This window comes from Amphiura filiformis, chromosome 2, assembly GCF_039555335.1.
Source record: "Amphiura filiformis chromosome 2, Afil_fr2py, whole genome shotgun sequence".
Lineage (NCBI taxonomy): Eukaryota > Metazoa > Echinodermata > Ophiuroidea > Amphilepidida > Amphiuridae > Amphiura > Amphiura filiformis.
In genome coordinates, this window is record NC_092629.1 from 26,395,337 (window position 1) to 26,416,708 (window position 21,372).

Genomic DNA, 21,372 nt, shown 5'->3' on the forward strand with positions numbered 1-21,372 from the left:
TCTGCTATCTTGAAGACGGTGTACCTGTACAGGCGACCGCAATATGAATCTTGTAGTAGTGTATGAGGATACTTCTATTCTATACTTCTATACTTATATAATTATAGGAGTGTATGAAGAGTTATATTTGTATATTTTTGGTAAAACAGTTTGTATAGGGACCTGCTTGGAAAGCAGTGTTAGTCACTGAATGCAGTTTTACCCTTGATAAAGATAGATTAAAGCCATATTATAACATTTGCTGAGGAAGACGCCCTCACTGAATTTTTAAAATTCCTTTTTTACACGATTAAATTGTACTTTATTAAACCAATATACCCTGCAAAAATCAAGACTCTAAGTGCTGTAGTTTTGTCAAAATCCGTGATTTTGAATTAAAGGCTGATTCAGCGCTTTATCATTACGATGGAATTATTAGTCGAACGCATACACGATGTTCATAACATACAGTACGTCCACGGCGTGCGGGACGGTGATATACACAACAAAGGGTCGTACCACAACATGACCGAAGAGAGTAATGCGTATTGGCGACATGTGCGCTGGTAGTAAATTCCAATTTTCTTTGCTTTGCCGTAGTTGTTCGGCTCAAAAATAAAAGGGATATATCTGACAGTAAAAGCTAACATTTTATGGCAAAGAAATGCTAATCTATTTTGTTTGAAAATGTTATAATATTGCTTTAAATGAATAAATAAATAAATAAATAATTCTACCCCAAAATATGGGAATGAAATTGTATTCTTATTGTGATAATTGCAGCACCAAAGCTACACTCTAAATTTAGCCAACCAAAAGCTTTAGAAGTGACCAAAGGAGATGGACCAAGAAAAGCTAATGTAGTACATGAACCACGTAAGAGGCCTAGGCCTAAAGGTAAGACGGTGAGACTTTTTTTTTTTCATCATGTACTTACAATTGAACTCTTGAGGTTGGTGGCCCACTTGTATTACAGTGTAGATATGCTAAATTTAAAATTGGGGAAATGCTCTTGTTCTTTGCTAGGATAATTGCATTTCTATTGGCTATTTCATTGCTATATAAGTATTATTTTTAATTTGTACTTATTGTCTGATTTATATTGCCTGATCTGGACCTCTTGAGAGCTTACCAGAATAATAATGAATGAATGAATAAAATGATAGTGTCGAATGCTGCAGATAGGTCAAGCAAAACAAGGAAAATAACATTTTGCCTATATATTCATATCATCCAATATATCGCTATGGTTTATTATAATTATTCCCCAAGGGAATTGTTCAAACCAGTATCCAACATTATGTCTCTCATCTATCCTATAGGTAATGAAAATACAGTGCCAGGAGCGGCCCCTAAACGAACACGTTATGGTAAGACAATGTTACTTTCAAATGTGTCTACGGTAAAACCAAACCTCTTCATAGTTTGTGAAAACAAAATCGAGAGGACTAATATTCTGGGGTATATAGATTTCAAGATGAATGAATTTATGTTATTTTTATTGTCTCACGTGAACACATGTGTCGTATCAACATTCATGGTAAGTATGTTTATTTAGCTACGTCTCAACAAGTAACAAGTATGTCATCTTTAATTTCGCCTATGGCAGAAATGCTATTTTGTATGTCAGACTAACATGAACATATGAATAGATACCCCTGAGGTAATGAATAAATCGGACCTGGTAAAACACATTTTAAAACACCACTGAACTTAGTATTTGGAGTGCATTAAAAAATTATCAATACACTCTCAACATCTCAAATCTATTTTCCAATTGGCTATAAACTTAATGCTAGGAGTGTATTTATTGCAAAATAATATTTTTCCGACAGATCTTTGTAGCGCAAGTCCAAACTATACGGCTCTGTTCAGTATATGCCATCAATATGAACCCAACAAGTGAACCCATCGTGGGTGGTCCTTACTTTTAGACCACCCTGGCTATATATGGACTAATTTTTTTACTTTTGCATCTAGATTTAATTTTGCATCAGGGTTAAACATTTGGAGTACCAATGTACCACTGTGTTAGGCCCCATATTTTTCACTATATACGCATCACCTGTTATTGTAATTGCTCGTCATCATAACTTGAATGTTCATACTTATGCAGATGATACGCAGCTTTACCTTTCTTTTGATGTAAACAAACCCAAAAATGAAGACTTAGCTCGTCAGCGTATTGAAAACTGTATTTCTGATATACGATCATTTCTGATATACGATCAACTTAATGATGACAAAACTGAATTGCTCATAGTATCTTCCAAAAACTCTCAAAGTAAGATTCAGCGTAACAGTATTCAAATTGTATCTTCCACTATATCTTCTTCAAACAGTGTGCGAAATTTAGGCGTGTGTTTTGATTCTACACTTTCAATGGATAATCATATTAAAAAAGTGTGTCAATCTGCTTATTTTCAAATCCGGAACCTACGTAGTATTCGGAAACTTCTATCAAAGGATACTGCCGAAATACTACTTCACGCCTTCATTACCTCGGCGCTTAGACAATGGAAATGTTCTACTAAATGGAATTACTGAACAACAGCTTAGAAAACTTCAACTTGTACAGAACTCTGCCGCACGCGTTTAGACAAACACTCGCAAATATGATCATATCACACCTATTCTTATGAATCTTCACTGGCTTCCCGTACGTGAAAGAATTGTATTTAAAACTCTTCTCACATGGAAAGGATTAAACAACATTGCACCTTCTTACATCACTGACCAGTAGCATAGCCAGCGGGGGGGCAGGGGGGAGGGCAGAGTGCCCCCCTGAAAAAAAAAAAAAAATGAAAGAAAAAAGTGCCCCTCTGATAAAAAAAATAAAAGAGAAAATGAGGAGGGCAAAGGAAAAGAAAAAGGGCAAACAGCCCTTTTTCTACCAAAATTTAGCCCGATCATGGGCCAAAAATACAAAATTGTAAAGATAAAGCCCTTTCAATCCTGATAATGGGCAAAAATAGTGTAAAATACCAATTTTTTGAGCGCTACACACGCACATCGTCCCAAAAAAGCCTTTTTGGGAAGCTCGAAGACATACATTCTCTATTTATTGTATGATGCAACTGTAATTTTTTTCGTCTGTGCCCCGACCAAAAAAGCTGGCTACGCCACTGTCACTGACCTTCTCGTTCCATACACACCTGCATGCACTCTAAGATCGTCAGTCAGATTTCTATTAAAAATTCAACGATCTAATTATTCTCTGAGAGACCGTGCTTTTTCTACTGTTGCACCAAAACTTTGGAACTCGCTTCCATATAATCTAAGACAATCAATTTCTATTGATCAGTTCAAATCTGTACTCCAGACTTTCTTATTCGCTGTCGTAGTGCACGTTAGTAACCATTGGTTACTGCTCCAAGCCTGGGGTCATACACCAGTTCTGAATTTTGATATGCCATAGGCTTTGTGTTGTGATCATTTCGATTAGTGGTTTATAACAAAGAAAGCGTGATCCAGTTGACCTGGCAACGGTCATATTGTAACGTGCATTACGACAGCGAATTCAATGCTGGGTATAATGTCAACTAATGTTTGATTAATATCATGCTTATATACTGCTCTGTACTTTTTGTTTTACATGTATTAAGGATTCTTTGGTTCACATTGATTGTATTTTGTATGAAATTGTATTGAGCTAACAATTTGGATAGTTGATTTGTTTTAATCAGCTATACTTTTTGTTAACTTTGTTTTCATGTATACTTGTATGTGTATCTTGTTTTTTGCGCCTTGGATTAGATTTAATTTTCTAGATAAATGGCGCATTATAAATGCTTATTTATTATTTATTATTTTTATTAAACAGTTGCCAAACACTAAATGGTGTCAAAGTGTAATGTAATGGAAGGAGGGCAGAGCAACGATAAATGAGGCAAATTATGGGGTTAAACCAAGGTCACACAATTTGATGCCGCATTTGCTACTAAAAGCTCTAAATTTACAACGATTTATACCAGTATATAAAATTTGGTGCATTTTCAAAAGTGGCGAATCAAAATGATTACTCAGTTGGAATTCTGTGTATGGCCAAGCTCGTTTAATGTCTGCGTACAGCCCCTGTCGACTCTCCCAAGTACCTGGTTTATTCTATTGTTAATTTAAAATGCATGGATTGTTACAATGCTTTCTTCTAGGTCATGATGTGATCGATATTACCAGGCGGTGGTTTCAGGCTATGCCAATGGTTCTGCTCTGCAATTTACCTCTACAGTTCTGCGTGCTCCTCTTTTAATTTACAATTTTGCAAATGTACTAAATTTCATATACTGGTATCAATCTTTATCAATTTAGAGGTTTTGTGGCAAAGATGGTTAAAGAGCTAACAAGATGCTGCACATGACTGCGTCAATCAAATTGTCATCAGGTTTAGACTTATGACGGGTTATACATAAGTGAGTATTTTCTTTTTGTGTTGTGTTTGGGTATCAAATGCTGTGGATAGGTCAAAGAAAACAGCATTTTGCATATCAACAGCATCCAATATATCGCTATGTATCAAAGTAGGTTTATTATAATTATTCAAATAACCGGTATGTTTGTTATAATATAGCATTCACTGAACCAGTATGCTAAAAGTAATAGAACATCATGTCTCTCATCTATCCTATAGGAAACAAAGGTACAGCTTCAGAAGCGGACGTCCCTAAACGAACGCAATATGGTAAGATCATGTTCCATGTTACTTTCAAAATTAAAAATATGTCTGTAAATCAAGCTGTAAGACTGAAAGAGACTACACACAACAGTTTCCCGGGAAAGTGGATCAGATGCTCAGATCGGATGAAGTCCTCCGATAAGATGGATGAGATATTAGTAAGTAGTAACTTGTTGGTTTTATCAATCAAAAATTGCCAATTGATAACCTCTTGTTATTTTGTGAACGCAAAAGGACTAATAATTTCCGATCCTTGCATATATTAATTGTGTCTCGCATTGTCTCTGGGTGAAGCATATAGGCCGTCTTCATTATTTAGATTTTAAGAAAAACAAATTAATGTTATTTCTATTGTGTCACCTGAACAAGAAAACATTTTTTCTTCACGGGAGTGACTCAGTTCTTAGCGACAGCTATGGTGGTTGAAATCAGCCCTTGCCTGATCCTTCTGGTCCTCAAAGTCTGACTTGCACGAAGGAGGTAGGCTTGAGTGACCACTTATAGGTTGAATTCCCAGTCTGCCTAATCATGAAGCTCCCGTGGCCAAGTGGTTAAGGTACTGGTCTCGTAAACAGGAGGTCCTAGGTTCAATTCCCGTGCAGAATCACTTTTCCTTTTTTCTCCTTTAATCATGGCTCCACGGCAAAACTGATAAAATTTAATCATAGTTTACTTATTTCCGTCGAAAAAAGACACCGTTTTCCATGTTAATCATAGTGTTTTAAAGAATTTGTGTATACTTTCTCTTTGTGCTGTTTTTTGTTGTATGTAACTGCTGCCTTTTGTAAAACCATTTGTTGTCACTCTTCGATTAAAATGATGTTATTTATGACTTGGTCAGTAATGGCTAATTCATAATGTAGTGGTTATTTAAATGATTTACGACATGTTACTATTTTTTTATGATTCTCAGACATCAAAATAAAAATGGATCTTCAAGGAGGCCCTGTAGACCACCTGAAAATGATTGATACAATCTTCTCACAGATGTTAAAGCCTCAAATCTTGTCCAACCTAGTCAACAATACGTTCAATCCTCTTGGCTGTACATTGGTGAAGTTCATTACAATTCCTGCTGGTTCTATCCAGTATAGTGTCCAATGTGCAGATGTAATAGTTCTGAAAGATACTTTCCAAAGTACTGAAGACAGCTCTTTGGACAAACAACTGGATAGGGCATTGCTTACAAAGGACGTAATTGGTGAAGAAGAGGGTATAAAAATTAAGACCACTATAGATGAGGCAGAGTTCAAACAGGCTGAAGGAAAACTTGTGAAATTGGGTAAGAAATATTTAAAGCTAATGCTAAAAATATCCTTATAGGATATGTATTCGCTTCCCTCTTTATCTCTCTCTTTCTGTGTTTTCTCATTTTTTCTCAGTCCATATTAACCTTTTCATTCTTCCTGTTATGTCCTAGTGTTGTCAGTTAATTTCCTTTTATCTGATTTATGGTGTATGGGCACAATGAATTTGATTGGATAAGGGTCTGGTACCCCAATAAACGCAGGATCAGTGTGATCACGCCATTCAAGATAATGGCACGAGGAGAGAGCATGACAAAAGTTAATCAATCAAATAAATCCTTTTAAAACAAGTTCAAGACATTTTACATATTCCTTTTTATGTCTGAATGCTAATTTAGCTAAGATGATCAACCAACATCTCAACACTTCCCCCTCCCGTATTTTAATGCCTTTCTCTCAACAATTGTTTTAAGGTTGTGTTTGAAGGTTGTGTTTGAGAAATGTCAAAGACAAATAGTGATATTGTTGTGTGTATAATCCATTTATGTGCACAGATGTGTAACTTCAAGGTATTTAAAAAAATACATTTGCAAAAAATTACACAAATTTACAATAATTTGATTCAATGCCAAATTGAGTTAATTTGTGTGTATAATCCATTTATGTGCACAGATGTGTAACTTCAAGGTATTTAAAAAAATACATTTGCAAAAAATTACACAAATTTACAATAATTTGATTCAATGCCAAATTGAGTTAATTTGATTTGATAATGTATTAGATCTTCCTGGTATACCAAGTACCCCTAATGCTGTGAACATCGACAAGACAAGTGTAAAGCTTACCTGGTCACCTCCTGAAGGAAACCAAGAGAGTGACAAGTTTAGAGTGACAGCATATATCGTTGAGAAATGTGACATCAGTAAAGGATATTGGTCTCAAGTCAACAAGAAGGTTAGTTTTTTACATTTGCCTTGAACAAGTAGTCAGCCAGCCATTGAGTGAGAGTAAATGCGTAAGTCGTGTTCTAATAGAGATTGCGATGTTCCAAAGCGCAGCACGTGGACCGTATGTTTTCACGTCACGTTTTTTATGTCTGATAATCTGGTGTTAAATATTGCTAGTCTCGGTTCCAAACTGGATTGTGCTCATTCGTCACGAAGGAGAACAAGTCGGCTGGAATAAAGACTATAATATTTGATCTCATCTAATCTAGGTCGATAGAGGGCATAGTGATTGAAAAATTAACAGTAAGCGCAGGCTACTGAGTCTCTGCCTAATTCAAACAGCCCGCTTTTGATTTTGACTAAAATTTTAACTTAACATGCTGCTTAAACTTAATTGTATTTTAGTGCTCCCCAAATATTATAGTTGCCCAAAAATATATATTTTGGTAGATTAAAGATCACTACATCCATATATCATGACTTTACTTTCAAAATGAGACTTTTTCGTCCTGAAAATTGGGCGCGTTGCATGAACTTCCACATGAGGTAAAATCAGCATATTTCAACGTAGCATCTGCGTTTTATACTACGTTGGAATCCAAAATGGGAAATCGCAATGTCATTTTTTGTACGCAAAGTATCACACACATTTCTGCGTATCTCTGCGTATGGACATCGCATGTAAATTTAGTCGATTTTCAACACATCGCTGTACCTTTATTATAATGATTTGTTACAAACAAAAGGATCATAATAGTAATTAGACTTTCCTTCAGTATGTTCATTATCATTGACTGTTTTAACATATTGTGAACTGGACAAATGTTGTGCATTTTCAACGATGTATCTCTGAAACTAGCTAAATATGTGACCTCGCTCGATACAGGAGAGTGATTTTGAATAGATCAACGTACGTTCGATACCTACGTTTGGAAATCGCAATCTCTCTAATATATTTCGGTATCCCAACTTCAATGTGTAGCATGTCTATGAAAAGGAGATACATACAAACGACGCTTAATATAGCGCATTTCCAGACATGAGCAATACGCTTTAAATGCAACAAAAATAAATAAATGAGAAACTTAATGACCACAGCAATGCAGAAAAAGGGAAACATGCAATGAAAAACTAGTACAAGTGGGTTTTTAAACTGGCTTTAAATTAAAGGCACTAACAGTGGGAGATGAACGGATGGTTATAAGAAGGTCATTCCACAATTTGGGACACAGACACTGAACCTCCTGTTGTATTTCAGAGTCGCAAGACAGTTTACATCCTGAGCGGAGACCGATGTCTTAATGGTGTGTGAAAATGGTGATGCTATTTGTGAGGTAGTCCGGAGCCAGATTGTGCCAACAGTTTCCCCTCTCTGTGTCAAACTGTTGGCAAATATATGTTGTTGGCTTCTCAATCACTTTGGGTGATTAGTGGAATTAGAATGAAGGATTTATTTCATTCATTAATTTTATTTAACAAATTTGGCTAAAATATGTGAAATCCCTATCATTCATGCTGCCACAAGCTTTACTACATAATTGTTGGCCTTTGACCCAATAACTTGTGAATGTATGAGATTTTGATAAAATTAACACTCTCTATTTTTCCTAATTGAATAAAATGTTTAGGTGTGTGAGAGCAGTTATGCCATTAAGAATCTGACTCCAGGCAATCAGTACCAATTTCGTGTCCGTGCTGTGAATGCAGCAGGTGTTGGAAAAGCAAGTGCAGCAGTAGATATAATTACAGCTAAAGAACCACCTCATTATTCATTATTTGGTAAGAGTTGTTTTAAATTTCTTAGTCAAAATTCACAGCACATTGTCAGTTAAATGTGCAACATGTGATTCATTGTCACCAAACCAAGGAATCATAGATGGAATACTATACTGCTCTTTTCAAAGACACTAACCTTACAGGTATAAACTGAAACACTCAGCATAAAGTGAAATCTCTATAGTATTACGATATATGTCTTATCCTTGTTCTTTGATAATTATAATCTGGTAAAATGCAGAGGGTGCGGGGCAATACATTCAAAAATCCTGTTACATCACTACGACAAGGATGCAATGATTGTCACAATTTTTAAGATGGATGATCACACTCAGTGTGGAAACTATCATGGGATATATCCTTACTCTACCGCTGGGAAAGTTGTTGCAAGCTGCCAGTAAGATACTGCCTGAAAGCCAATGTGGGTTCATATCCAGTTGTTTTATTTAAATATAGATTCACCCAGCCAACCTGGTAAACCAGAAGGAGAGATCATTAATAGGACAAGCATCAGGATCACTTGGTTAGCTCCGAAAAAGGATGGCGGTTCTCCTATAACAGGATATGTCATAGAGCAAAGTCTTGGTCAAAGTGAGCAGTGGACTAGAGTCAGTAAAGAGAAGGTAAGTGTTGTTGTAAATCAGAGACGTCTTATCAGCGTAAGTCTCTAGGGAAAAGGCATTTTATTTGGGGGACTTAACTATTTGGTGAGGGTGGTGATATAGAGTTACGCAATCTAATGTTCAGATATCAGTAGGCCTATATTTTTAGAGAATAGATTGGTATAGCTATATATTTTACCTTCATGCAAATTAATTGCTAAGTTTTAGGTTAAAAGAAGCTATGTTTTTGATTGCAAATAAATGCGTATAGATGTTGTAATATGGGTGGTTGTGAAGAAATTCCAACCAAAAGGCCAAAAAGACACTTGAGTTTCTCAATTTTTGAGAAACTGTAGAAAGCTATCGTAGGACGCGTTTCGATTAATGGTGATCAAGACTTAGTTGATCTTTTTATTCATCTCATCAGCTACATTTTGCTCAGCTTAATTTTAAGATCACCTAGTATGTTGGTATAGTTGTTCACAGTAGAAACATAAATCTGCATAGCTATATAACTTTGGTCTAAAATGCCTAACTTTTTGACATTGGCAATTTGGTCCATTTTTAGTGACAGTTTTTCTCTAAAAATGGAAAATGCAATGTCTATTATGGCATTGTGTCGGCCTATGCTAACATTTAGTTGGGGGACTAAACTATTTTGTTCTGTGACTGATATTTGTTTCACCCTATCAGTAGGTTGTATTTTTCCTGTTGAATCTTGCATTTGCTCCTGATTAATATTTGTGTGTTGTTGTGTTATCATTAGGTTACTGAGCCCAGTTATACCATAGAAGACCTCAAGGCAGGCACACAATACCAATTCGAGTATATGCTGCTGAGAACATGGGAGGCGTAGTGACCCAAGTCAACCATCAGAAGTCATTGCTCTAGAAGGTAAGGTATCTTTTTAATTGCTCCAGTAACATTGTACAGAAACTTGGATAGCATAGAGAGAATTCCAAATAAAACTAACTTCTTTGGTTTCCCTGTTTAATTTGAGAGCAATAAGGTAAGGTTTGTGATAGGGAAAATCATGCCCTTTAAGGCAAAAAAGAGGTTCTTAAAATGGAAAACTAAAGGAGGCTATGTGATATGTGCGAAGTATGTATTTTTTTGTGTTTTTGCCCTCTTTTTTCTGACTACTTCAAAATTTCAGATTTTTTCTCTGGCAACTAAGAAAGAAAGGAAATTATATGCTACAATTTTAATGCACTATATGCATCGTCTCCTGAGACAGAGCTACTTTTTTGATCTATTATTCTGTACATTTTTTTATAATTTCAATACTGGTGTATCATCTTCAGCTGATAAGCCAGAACAAACAGCCGCGAAGCAAGGTGAGATTATTATTACCCCCTTATAAATATAATCAATGTAAATACCAAGGGGGTATAGATCTAGTTCAAATTGGGGAAAAGCTTGTATGATCACAGCTTCATTATGCCATTGATCTGACTCCATCGGGCTCTTGTCTGTTGTAATTTAACCTGAGAATTATGAAAAATGTTTCAACAGGCAGACCTTGGTCTGCCTGGGCGATTCTTGACTCAAGCAAACTGCTTGTAATTGGCTGCTAGAAAACAGGCAGACAAGCTTAAGATCTAGAAGAATTTACCAAACAAAAAGCATGGTTATTCACAATGCGATACGGCCCTGAAAATATATGACCCAAGTAGATACATGCATTATTTTGCCAATCACATGATTTGAGTTTATTTATGCATATCATTCAATTTACAGAGTCACATTATAAAAACATAGAATATAAAAAAGACAATAAAATACATTTAAAATTACAATATACAATACAATTGCAGATATGCTTAGGATAACCCTTTAAGCCCTAAAAAGGGCTTATTTCCAAAGGGGTCCTTTAAAGCTTTTAAACATTGCACTCATTAACATCAAAAAATTAATATCAAAAAAATTAAATATGATAATATCAAAAATCAAAAATTATTATTGCACAAATTTTAAATCATAAAGCCAAATATGTGTACATCCATATCAAAACGATGCACCCACCGGCCGCCACACGTGTTCCACTTCACAAAACAGCCAGGAATGAACACCAGACCCACCCCCAAAGCGGAGACCACACCAAACCATCCCCCAGTCACACGATTTAGGAATACAAAGGACATTCCCCAACTATGTGACTCCGGGACAGCCCAAAGCGACCCCCAACCCGGAGACGAGTCTGGCACCCACTGCCATAATGTGAAATGAGACACATGCAGCAGCCCACAAGTGCACCGCCCTGATACGGATGCACACATATTGCAGACGTGTATGAAAAGGCAAGTCCATCATGATTAACTGGGGTTCAATGATATCAAATCAACAAAAAATATAGATTTTAAGTTGTGAAAAATTACAAATGCAAGAAAACCATCACATGGTACTATTTATTGTGTGATGGTACGAATTGTATAAGAGTACTCGTTTAGAGTACATTTGAAAGTCTCTTTACACAGATATACAGGTTGATGTATGTTAATGTCTGTTGGATTTATACTTCATAACCTGCATAAGTTCATTCAGTGGTAACTTAGAGAAGAGCATGTATCACCAGTGGGGAAAATGCCCCCCCTGTCAGAACTCCCCCTTTTTTGCCCCTTTACGCTGTGTCAGCTCCAGGAGAAATTAATTGGGCAGCAGAATCCACTTTACATGGTCTTCATTTCAACACCATCGATAGAGAACTACTTTGGAAACTACATCGTCAGGATCATTTGTGAATTTCATGCTGGGATGCAGTGGACTGTGTTAGATAATGGTGATACAATAGAGTCATTTCCGGTTTGATATGGTGTTAAGCAGGGGTGTATGTTGGCACCAATCCTATTTGGTCTTTACTTGGCAGCTGTTTTGGAAACTGCATCGGACAACCTAACGGGTGTTTAGCATGGCGTTTACCTCCGCTCAAGGACAGATTGCAAATTGTTCAACCCGGCTTGTATTTATGCCATTTCCCTATGTCAAGAAGTATAATGTGAACAAGAGCTTCTATAGTATGCTGATGACTCGGCACTGGTGGCTCAATTCATTTGAAGATCTGCAGGTTATGTTGGATCATTTTGTGCCTCTGTCAGTAGCATTTGGCCTTACATTTATTACCAACCTGCTCTTGGTACTCCACACCAAGATCCTGATCTTTACATACATGGAGAACCTGTCAAATCTGTCATCAATGGACGCGACTTCATCGATTTGAACAGTGCAAGAGAGATTAATTGCAGTGTTTACCAAAAATTGTATGGGCCTCTTCTGTGATCACTTTTAATGTCTTCTTATTAATAGACTTAAATCAAAATGTTTTATTCAAATATAGATTCACCCAGCCAACCTGGTAAGCCAGAAGGAGAGATCATTAGTAGGACAAGCATCAGGATCACTTGGTCAGCTCCAAAAAAGGATGGTGGTTCTCCTATAAGAGGATATGTCATAGAGCAAAGTCTTGGTCAAAGTGAGCAATGGACTAGAGTCAGTAAAGAGAAGGTAAGTGTTGGTGTAAATCAGAGACGTCATATCAGCATAAGTCTTTGGAGAAAAGGCATTTTATTTGGGGGACTAAACTATTTGGTGAGGGTGGTGATATAGAGTTACGCAATCTAATATTCAGATATCGGTAGGCCTATATTTTTAGAGAATAGATTAGTATAGCTATATTATTTTACCTTCATGCAAATTAATTGCTAAGTTTTGGATAAAAAGAAGCTATGTTTTTGCTTTGCAAAAAATGTGTATAGAGGTTGTAATATGGGTGGTTGTGAAGAAATTCCAACCAAAAGGCGATTTATTCCGTATAGGAAAAAAGACACTTGAGTTTCTCTATTTCTGAGAAACTGTAGAAAGCTATCGTAGGACGCGTTTCGATTAATGGTGATCAAGACTTAGTTGATCTTTTTATTAATCTCATCAGCTACATTTTGCTCAGCTTAATTTTAAGATCACCTAGTATTTTGTTATATTTGTTCACAGTAGAAACATAAATCTGCATAGCTATATAAATTTGGTTTAACTATTTGACATTGGCAATTTGGTCCATTTTTAGTGACAGTTTTTCTCTAAAAATGGAAAATGCAATGTCTATTATGGCATTGTGTCGGCCTATGCTAACATTTAGTTGGGGGACTAAACTATTTTATTCTGTGACTGATACTTATTTCACCCTATCAGTATGTATTTTTCTTGTTGAATCTTGCATTTGCTCCTGATTAATATTTGTGTGTTGATGTGTGTTCATTAGGTTACTGAGCCCAGTTATACCATAGAAGACCTCAAGGCAGGCACACAGTACCAATTCCGAGTATACGCTGAGAACATGGGAGGACGCAGTGACCCAAGTCAACCATCAGAAGTCATTGCTCTAGAAGGTAAGGTATCTTTTTGTCCAGTAACATTGTACAGAAACTTGGATAGCATAAGAATTCCAAATAAATGGTTAAAAATGGTTTTCCCTGTGGAGAGCAATAAGGTAAGGTTTGTGATCGGGAAAATCATGCCCTTTAAGGGCAGTGTAATGGGAGAGAACATGGACCTTTTCGAGCTTCATTATTTCTGAATTGTCTGTCCAAAGTATATAAAACTATACATTTTTGGAAAGGAAATGAGCCAAGGAATCTCATGGTGACGTCAGATTTGTTCAAAAATCTCAAGTTTTTGAAAAAATCACAAAAATTCACTTTTTTACCCAATTTTTTTGTGACAACTTAGAAAAAAAATCCGTTCGAGATAAAAAAATTCAGTTAGCTTTTCATGAAGAAGAGACATGAACTTAGGGAATGTTTTTTTATTTTTTTGAAATTCGTTTCTTTTTTAAAAATATTGAAAAAAACATGTGAAAAAAGCCATTTTGTCAATCTATTAAGCTAAAAATTGCACATAATGGTGTATATTTTTGTTTAAAACAAATATTTTGAAAAAATTAAACCATCCCTAGACTTTGATGTACTCTAAAGGATAGTGCAAAAAGTTTACCCTTTGCTTGCATATTTTTCGGGTTATCTTGTCACAAAAATCGCGCAATATTGTCAAAAGTGAACTCTGAGAAATCGACGTTTTAGTAAAAAAATGTCAAAATTATGCACAAAACGTGTTTAAATTTTAAAACGGTAAGACTTTCACACTTGTAAAAGCTGTATCTGGTGCATGGTCTAAATATGCATCTTTTTGCACCAATGAATCTATAATGTCTGCTTTCAGTGCGCCAAAATTCAAAATATTTAAAAAATCTAAGTGGCATTTTGACGGCAAATTTTTGTTTTGTTTACAACACATTTGCTGGCGTTAACAATATACCGAATGCGCCTTAACTGCGTTGGACATACGCGCAGAGTTGTGCCGCGTCACGCGACACGATTCATTGCCAGCGTAATCACAATATTTCGCAGATTCGCAAGCATTTCTGACTCATTATTTCCGCCAATTTACTATGCTGTCTTGAGCCATGTGACATTTTAGAGTTGAAAAGAGTGAAATAAATCAAGCAAAAATACGAATAAATATTAGTAAGTTGTATTTTATCAGTTTCAAGTGAAAGAATACATCTTAGTGTTGATAAATATCAAAAATCTCAAATTCGGTCGTGGACGAATGTGTCTTCCATTACTCTGGCCTTAAGGCAAAAAAGAGGTTCTTAAAATGGACTAAAGGAGGCTATGTGATATGTGCGGAGCACAGTATCTTTTTGTATAATGTATTGTGTTTTGCCCTCTTTTTTTTCTGACTACTTCAAAATTTCAGAATTTTTTCTCTGGCAACTACGAAAGGAACTTATATGCAACAATTCAAATTTTAAAAGCACTATTTGCATCGTCTTCTGAGACAGAGCTACTTTTTTGGTCTATTATTCTGTTCATTTTTTTATAATTTCAATACAGGTGTATCATCTTCAACTGATAAGCCAGAACAAACAGCCGCGAAGGAAGGTGAGATTATTATTACCCCTTATAAATATAATTGATGTAAATACCAAGGGGGTATAGATCTAGTTCAAATTGGGGAAAAGCTTGTATGACCACAGCTTCATTATGCTATTGATCTGGCTCTTGTCTGTTGTATGTAATTGAATATGAGAATTATAAAATATGTACAGTGATGATTTTGACAGAACCAAATTTGATATCAAAAGTTTAATCATCATGAGCATAGGAACCGTTCTTTGGAAATTCATGCAATTTTTAAAATGACATAGGGAGTTGTATCACGCAGCGGAGCTAGCTTGAGTGCCAAGAATTACGTCGCCTGAATAGGCCGGCAGGTTAATCGATTATAAAGCGTGACTGTTTGTGACTGCGGGAATTTTCAATGAGGTATAAGATGTCTGGGTGTGTGTTACCCATGCATGTCAAAATGCAAATCAAGAACCCGCTCTTTTAATTGTGCGCAGGCAAGTGTACAATGATTCCTGTACGGGTTTTGGCCACATAATAAACTGATATCATGCATTGGCTTTTGCGTGATCAATTCATAATTTGTCATTTTTAAAATTGCACGAACATCCAAACAACAGTTCATATGCTCACTATGATTAAACTTTTGATATCAAATTTGGTATCAACCTTCGAAGGAAAGTGTATAGAAAATTATTATATAAATTATTTTGACATAAACTCATCAGACTCTGATTAAATGGGGATGGAACCAGTGGCGACTTTTTAATTTGGCTGTGTTTAGTTCAAATTGGGGAAAGGCTTGTAAGACCACAGCTTCATTATGCTATTGATCTGGCTCTTATCAACAAGCAGATCCCTTGGTCATGCTGCAGGTGCATTCTTGACTCAAGCAAACTACTTGTATTTGTCTGTTACAAAACAGGCAGACAAGTTTAAGATCTAGAAGAATTTACCAAACAAAAAGCATGGTTATTCACAATGCAATGCAGCCCTGGAAATATATGACCCAAGTAGATACATGCAATATTTTGCCAATCACATGATATCAAATCAACAAAAAATGTAGATTTTAAGTTGTGAAAAATGACAAATACTATAAACCAGCACATGGTACTATTTATTGTGCAATGTTACGAAAGGTATAAGAGTACTCGTTTAGAGTACATTTGAAAGTCTCTTTACACAGGTACAGTTTGAAATACAAATAAAAAACTTATTTTCTTTTAATAATCAGATGTATCATCCGGCTCAACTGAAAAGCCAGAGGCAACCGCCCTAAAACAATCTGAGACATAAACATAATGTAAAAATGTAAATATAGATCTTGCTCCAATTGAAAATACCTCAAAATGGGTAAAAACTTGTCAATTGTGGAGAATTGTGTTCCTTGTCCTGTGGAAATTAAAGCTATATTCAGATTCTTAAAAAACATAAACAAAACAAAAAAGACCAATATAATCATCAATTTTGTTAGATTGTTGATGATGTAAATTGTAATATTGCCATGCATAACATGTCAACCTTGATTTATGCTTAGACTTATGCTTATAATTGGCTCCAGACCCTTGAGATTCCCACCATTCTTTCTCGCTTTGATTATCTTCACATTATGTTTGCTGTTGGATGTCTGTGGAATAAATACAATATTAGCTGGGCTGACTATATCAAGCTGAATACTCTTTCCTCCAGACAAGCAGTCAACATAGATTTCGGCATTTCCATCGCAGGCGAACTGACGCTTTCCATAATTCCCTCTTTGTCGCATTTCCCAGGTTATGGTCCACCTTACCAAATGATGTCTCCAGTGAAATTGTTTTTATTAGCTCAATTTGCAAAGCAAAATTGAGACTATAGGCATGATCCGAATTTCTCTATGTTTTTTTCTTTCTCTTGCTACATCGTTTGAGTAATGGAGCTGGTAATTTGAGGTGGCGATCTTTGCAAGTTTGTTCATGAAAGTTACTTATTTTGCTGGGAAAAAATGGACAGGAAGTGTGCTTTTTCGAGCAATTTGTCACAAAAAATTGTGCAGTTTCACAAGAATAATCTCATTCCTAGATTTCTTACATGCTACACCAGGTTTAACCTTGGTATTTTAAGCAATATAAGTCATCTGTTACATGTTTACATTTTAGCTTTGCCAATGATGTTACTGTGTTTTATGGAGGTTTAGATTTGGAGCATGTGTATTTTTGCAGAGACCTCTCAGATATTTGTGAGGATAGTTTTACATAGTAATTATTTTTATGTGAGATTGTAAAATTCTAAAGCTCCCTAAATATGCATAAACCACTAAAACCTAATGTCAACAGTAGAGTGTTTGTTCAAGTGCTTGACAAGGACAAAGTAATCAGGGTTGCCAAGCTCATGGTTTGGTAGTCCAAATGGGTAACTTTTATAAAGATTTTCCCTGAGACTTCCAACAATTACCTGTCCCACAGAAACAGATGGTTAAGAAAAAAATTGGGTGGCTTTTCAGCAATGCAGGTGCAATTTGGATGTCTTGAAGCCTACATTTATTTAACTAATTAACAGACACAGATAAATTTGGGGTAAACTTAGTAATTGGAATCCTTGAGAGCGTTCACATGGTAGATTTCCCCCCAAGTTTTTGTCCGAGAGCCGCTTTGCTCAAGCAAAAATTCCTCTGTGTGGACATGCCTAAAGACAAATATTTATTACTACTGTTTATACCTGAAGATATTTGGTGCCCATTCATTTATTTATTATTCATTAACAATTTATATGCAGAATAACCTCAGCACCTTGCCTCCCTCCTGAGCAGTGGCATTGGGAGCTAGGGGGAAAGTTGCATCCCCAACACAGAAATTTCCAGTGATGAAAATGGGGATGGGGATCGGAGTATGTCATTAAAATGACTGAAAAAGGTCAAAAATTGACAAATGGGGACAGAGTTTGGCTTTACTCCCGCACACTAAAATGCTGGCTATGCTGTTGTTCCTAAGGCCACCTTTGTTTCAGATGGACATTTTATTGTGGACCTATGTCATTGCACAAGAAATAAAATAAAAAATTTCCACATAGCCCCTGAATTAAATGTATTTAATTATTTTTGTAATCACTCAAAAGCATTTTGTGAGAATTTTACATCTGAACTAAGTGCTATTCAATTTTTATGGGCGTTTTTATTTTACATGTAAAGTCTATGGGGGTGATGATTAGAAATGGACAGCAATATTGAAAAACCCTCATTTTGGGCTATTTTAGTCACTAAAATGACCATAAAAAGAATAGCACTTAGTTGGCTGTAAAATTCACACACAATGCTACCTTAGTGAGTACAAACATAATTAAATACATTTCATTCGGGGGCTATAGCTAAAAAAAAATCCATATACCTTAAAGCCTTAAAGGAGTATTTCGTGATCCTAGCATCCTCTTTTTATGACATCTTTCAGTACATATCCACGAAAAAAGCATATTCCCAAAATTTCAGTTGATTCCGATTTTGCGTTTGCGAGTTATGCATGATTATGTGTATTACACTGCTCCATAGACAATACGTTGTAATTTCGTTCTGGTGCACCAGAACGACCAGAACGAAATTCAAATTTCACGATATCTTTACTAAACGAATTAATCTGCAAGAAATATTTTGTACATAAACATTATGAAGCCAGAGGTTTCCATTGATATAAAAATCTCAACTTTTTTGAGAAAATTGGGGGGATGAGGCTGTGGATCACGAAATGCCCCTTTAATATACGATCTTATTATATGAAATTGGTTAATTTGTTTCAAACCTGATTTTTTTTGCTTATTTGTAATGTTTACACATGTCCCAACTTGCACCTAAATGGAATCAGCCAAATTTGTTGTCTTTGTAGGTCAACAGATCAAAGTTCAACATATTATCATTATTTTAAAAATTATGATAATATGTCCTCCCATAGAACTGCATGTTAAATGGTCAAAATAACTAGTGGGGTTTCTTTCACTTTACCTCATTATTTCAACTTAAAACGGACAGCAACCCTTCCCGGCAGTTATTACTAATATTATTTCAACATTTTGAATAAAGAATAACAAAATTAAAATTTGACGGAAATCGTACATTAAGTCTTTAATGGTTATGGAACAAAGGTGGAGGGCCCTGTTGCACATAAATGACCTTTATATACATGTACATTATGCCACGTAAAATTAAAATTTTGTTTCACATCCCCACCATGAGAAGTGGATCTAATGTAACACCAAGATACTTGAATTCATTTGTATGATCAAGCATGTCATATTGTTGAACTTGGTAAGAATGTGAGATGCACCAAATACTATATTATTTAGTTTTATTGTTAATGTTGAGAGTTAACTCGTTTTTATAAAACCAACTAGCAATATGTGACTCCTCGCCACAACTGAGCCCGGATGTCGCCAATCATCATTTTTGAGATATTCAACCAAAATATTCTGCTTGAAATTAGCTTTAAAATGATGTATATCATGTCTATAGTACTTGACATTTAAGTAGTGAAAAATCAATAAAACAGTCAATAAATCCTTTCTTTCCTATTGTTTATTGTTAAGTTCGATGGTGCATATCTCAATAGTGGCACTGGCGACATCCGGGCTCAGTTGTGGCGAGGAGTCACATATTCTTAACATAAATAAATAAAGAAATGTTATAAACACAATTAAATACCAGTATATTAAAAAAACCCAATTTGATATATTTAACGGTTATACATATATCTGAACATTATATTTACGTCAAATTTCAAATAACAATTGAGCTACAGCACCCTTGGTGCTCTTGGTTTGTTTTCTTTTTCGCGCAAAACGTGTAGTTGTATGTACCTTTATCAGTAATGTGTTGTGTGTGCTTTTTTTTGTTGTTGTTTTTTAATCGCTTTTTGATATATAATATCTTTCGTCAACGGGGTTATCGGAGACCCACTTCAAAGTGATTTAGTTCGCTATCAGGAATCCGCCAGGACCCCGTTGACTATTGTATTTGTGTTTATTGTTTTAAGGCTTTTTTTCTGCTATTGTATGTATGTTTGCCTGGATTATCAATAAATCAAATCAAATCAATCAAATCGAATATTCAAACTTCTTTAGTTTCGAGTTTCAATTTGCAAATGATTCAGTGTCAAATTACATTTTAGTTTATGCCCTGTTTGCTGATACACAAGAAAGTATTGGTATGTAATTCAATGCAATAATAGCCCTGCAATGCAAGTAGACTCACACAATACTTTGCTAATCACAGGGACTCAAATTACAACAAAAAAAAACATATTTTGGAATTTTCATTTTCCAAGACCCAATTTTATGGCACATACTTCGTCCGTGTGTTTGGTTTCCCATCATCCTCTCTGCTGGTGGTAACGACAGCTCCATGTTTGGCTCGACATAGTATAGGAAAATAATGCTAAAAATGCCTCTCTTCAACATCTAACATTGTCATCATGATATAACTATCAAATAGCAATCTTTACCCTTTTCAAAACCTGGAGTATACACAAGATTTACAACTTGTGAGGGTGTTCCCCTCCCCGTCCACAAATCAACAGTCTATCTTTACCTTGCTAGTATTAATTCATGGAATACCCCATATGTAAACCCCTAACAAAAACATGGTCAACTTTGGCACTGCAAATTCCTTTTAAAGGGATTTTTATTAAACTAAATCCAAGTCTGGAATATTTGGTGGTGATGTTTACCAACTGTAAATATTTGATTTGTGGACTTCCGGGGTATCAATTCTGTCACCTCTAGAAAATATCCAGCTAAATGACCATGCTTTTTATCATAAATTGAAGCTCATTGTTGGACCCCCAGTCAGAGTTTTATAGGTACTGCAATTAGCATGTTTATTTTAAGAATCTATCAAAGTAAATGATTTCATTTTACTCAGAATATGATGTTTCCCCTTTAATGATGCATTGAAAAGCTGATGTGCCAATGTATGCATTCTTGCAATATTTAGAATAGAATCCATAACACAAATTTAAGAAAATGTTTAACCTGGTGCCAATTTCGTATATTTTGTTGTTGTTGTAGCATCTTAAAAATTGTATTCATCATTTTGTGATCAACAATAGGTATTATTGTAAAAGATAGCAGGCTAACGTAACGTATCAGTGATGATTTTGACAGAACCAGTGAAAAGTTTCATGTGTAATGCTGTAATATCTTTATCTATGAACCTGTGTAGACTCTCATTCATCTGGGTTAAGATTAAGATTTAAGATTTAAAATTAAGATTTATTTTAAATCTGGTCAACC

The 21,372-nt window shown here is 35.4% G+C and overlaps 2 protein-coding genes across 2 annotated transcripts in view; both read left to right on the forward strand.

The window, feature by feature from the left end:
• Positions 1–21,372, forward strand: part of LOC140146038 (uncharacterized) — a 171,680-nt gene that overhangs the window by 128,176 nt on the left and 22,132 nt on the right. The gene's annotated exons all lie outside the window — the stretch shown is intronic.
• On the forward strand, positions 505–10,079 carry LOC140171405 (immunoglobulin superfamily member 22-like). The gene is made up of 9 exons (XM_072194662.1): positions 505–517; positions 763–876; positions 1,302–1,349; positions 4,607–4,657; positions 5,565–5,933; positions 6,680–6,852; positions 8,474–8,624; positions 9,078–9,244; positions 9,990–10,079. The coding sequence occupies exons 1-9, from the start codon at positions 505–507 to the stop codon at positions 10,077–10,079; spliced, it is 1,176 nt and encodes a 391-aa protein (XP_072050763.1).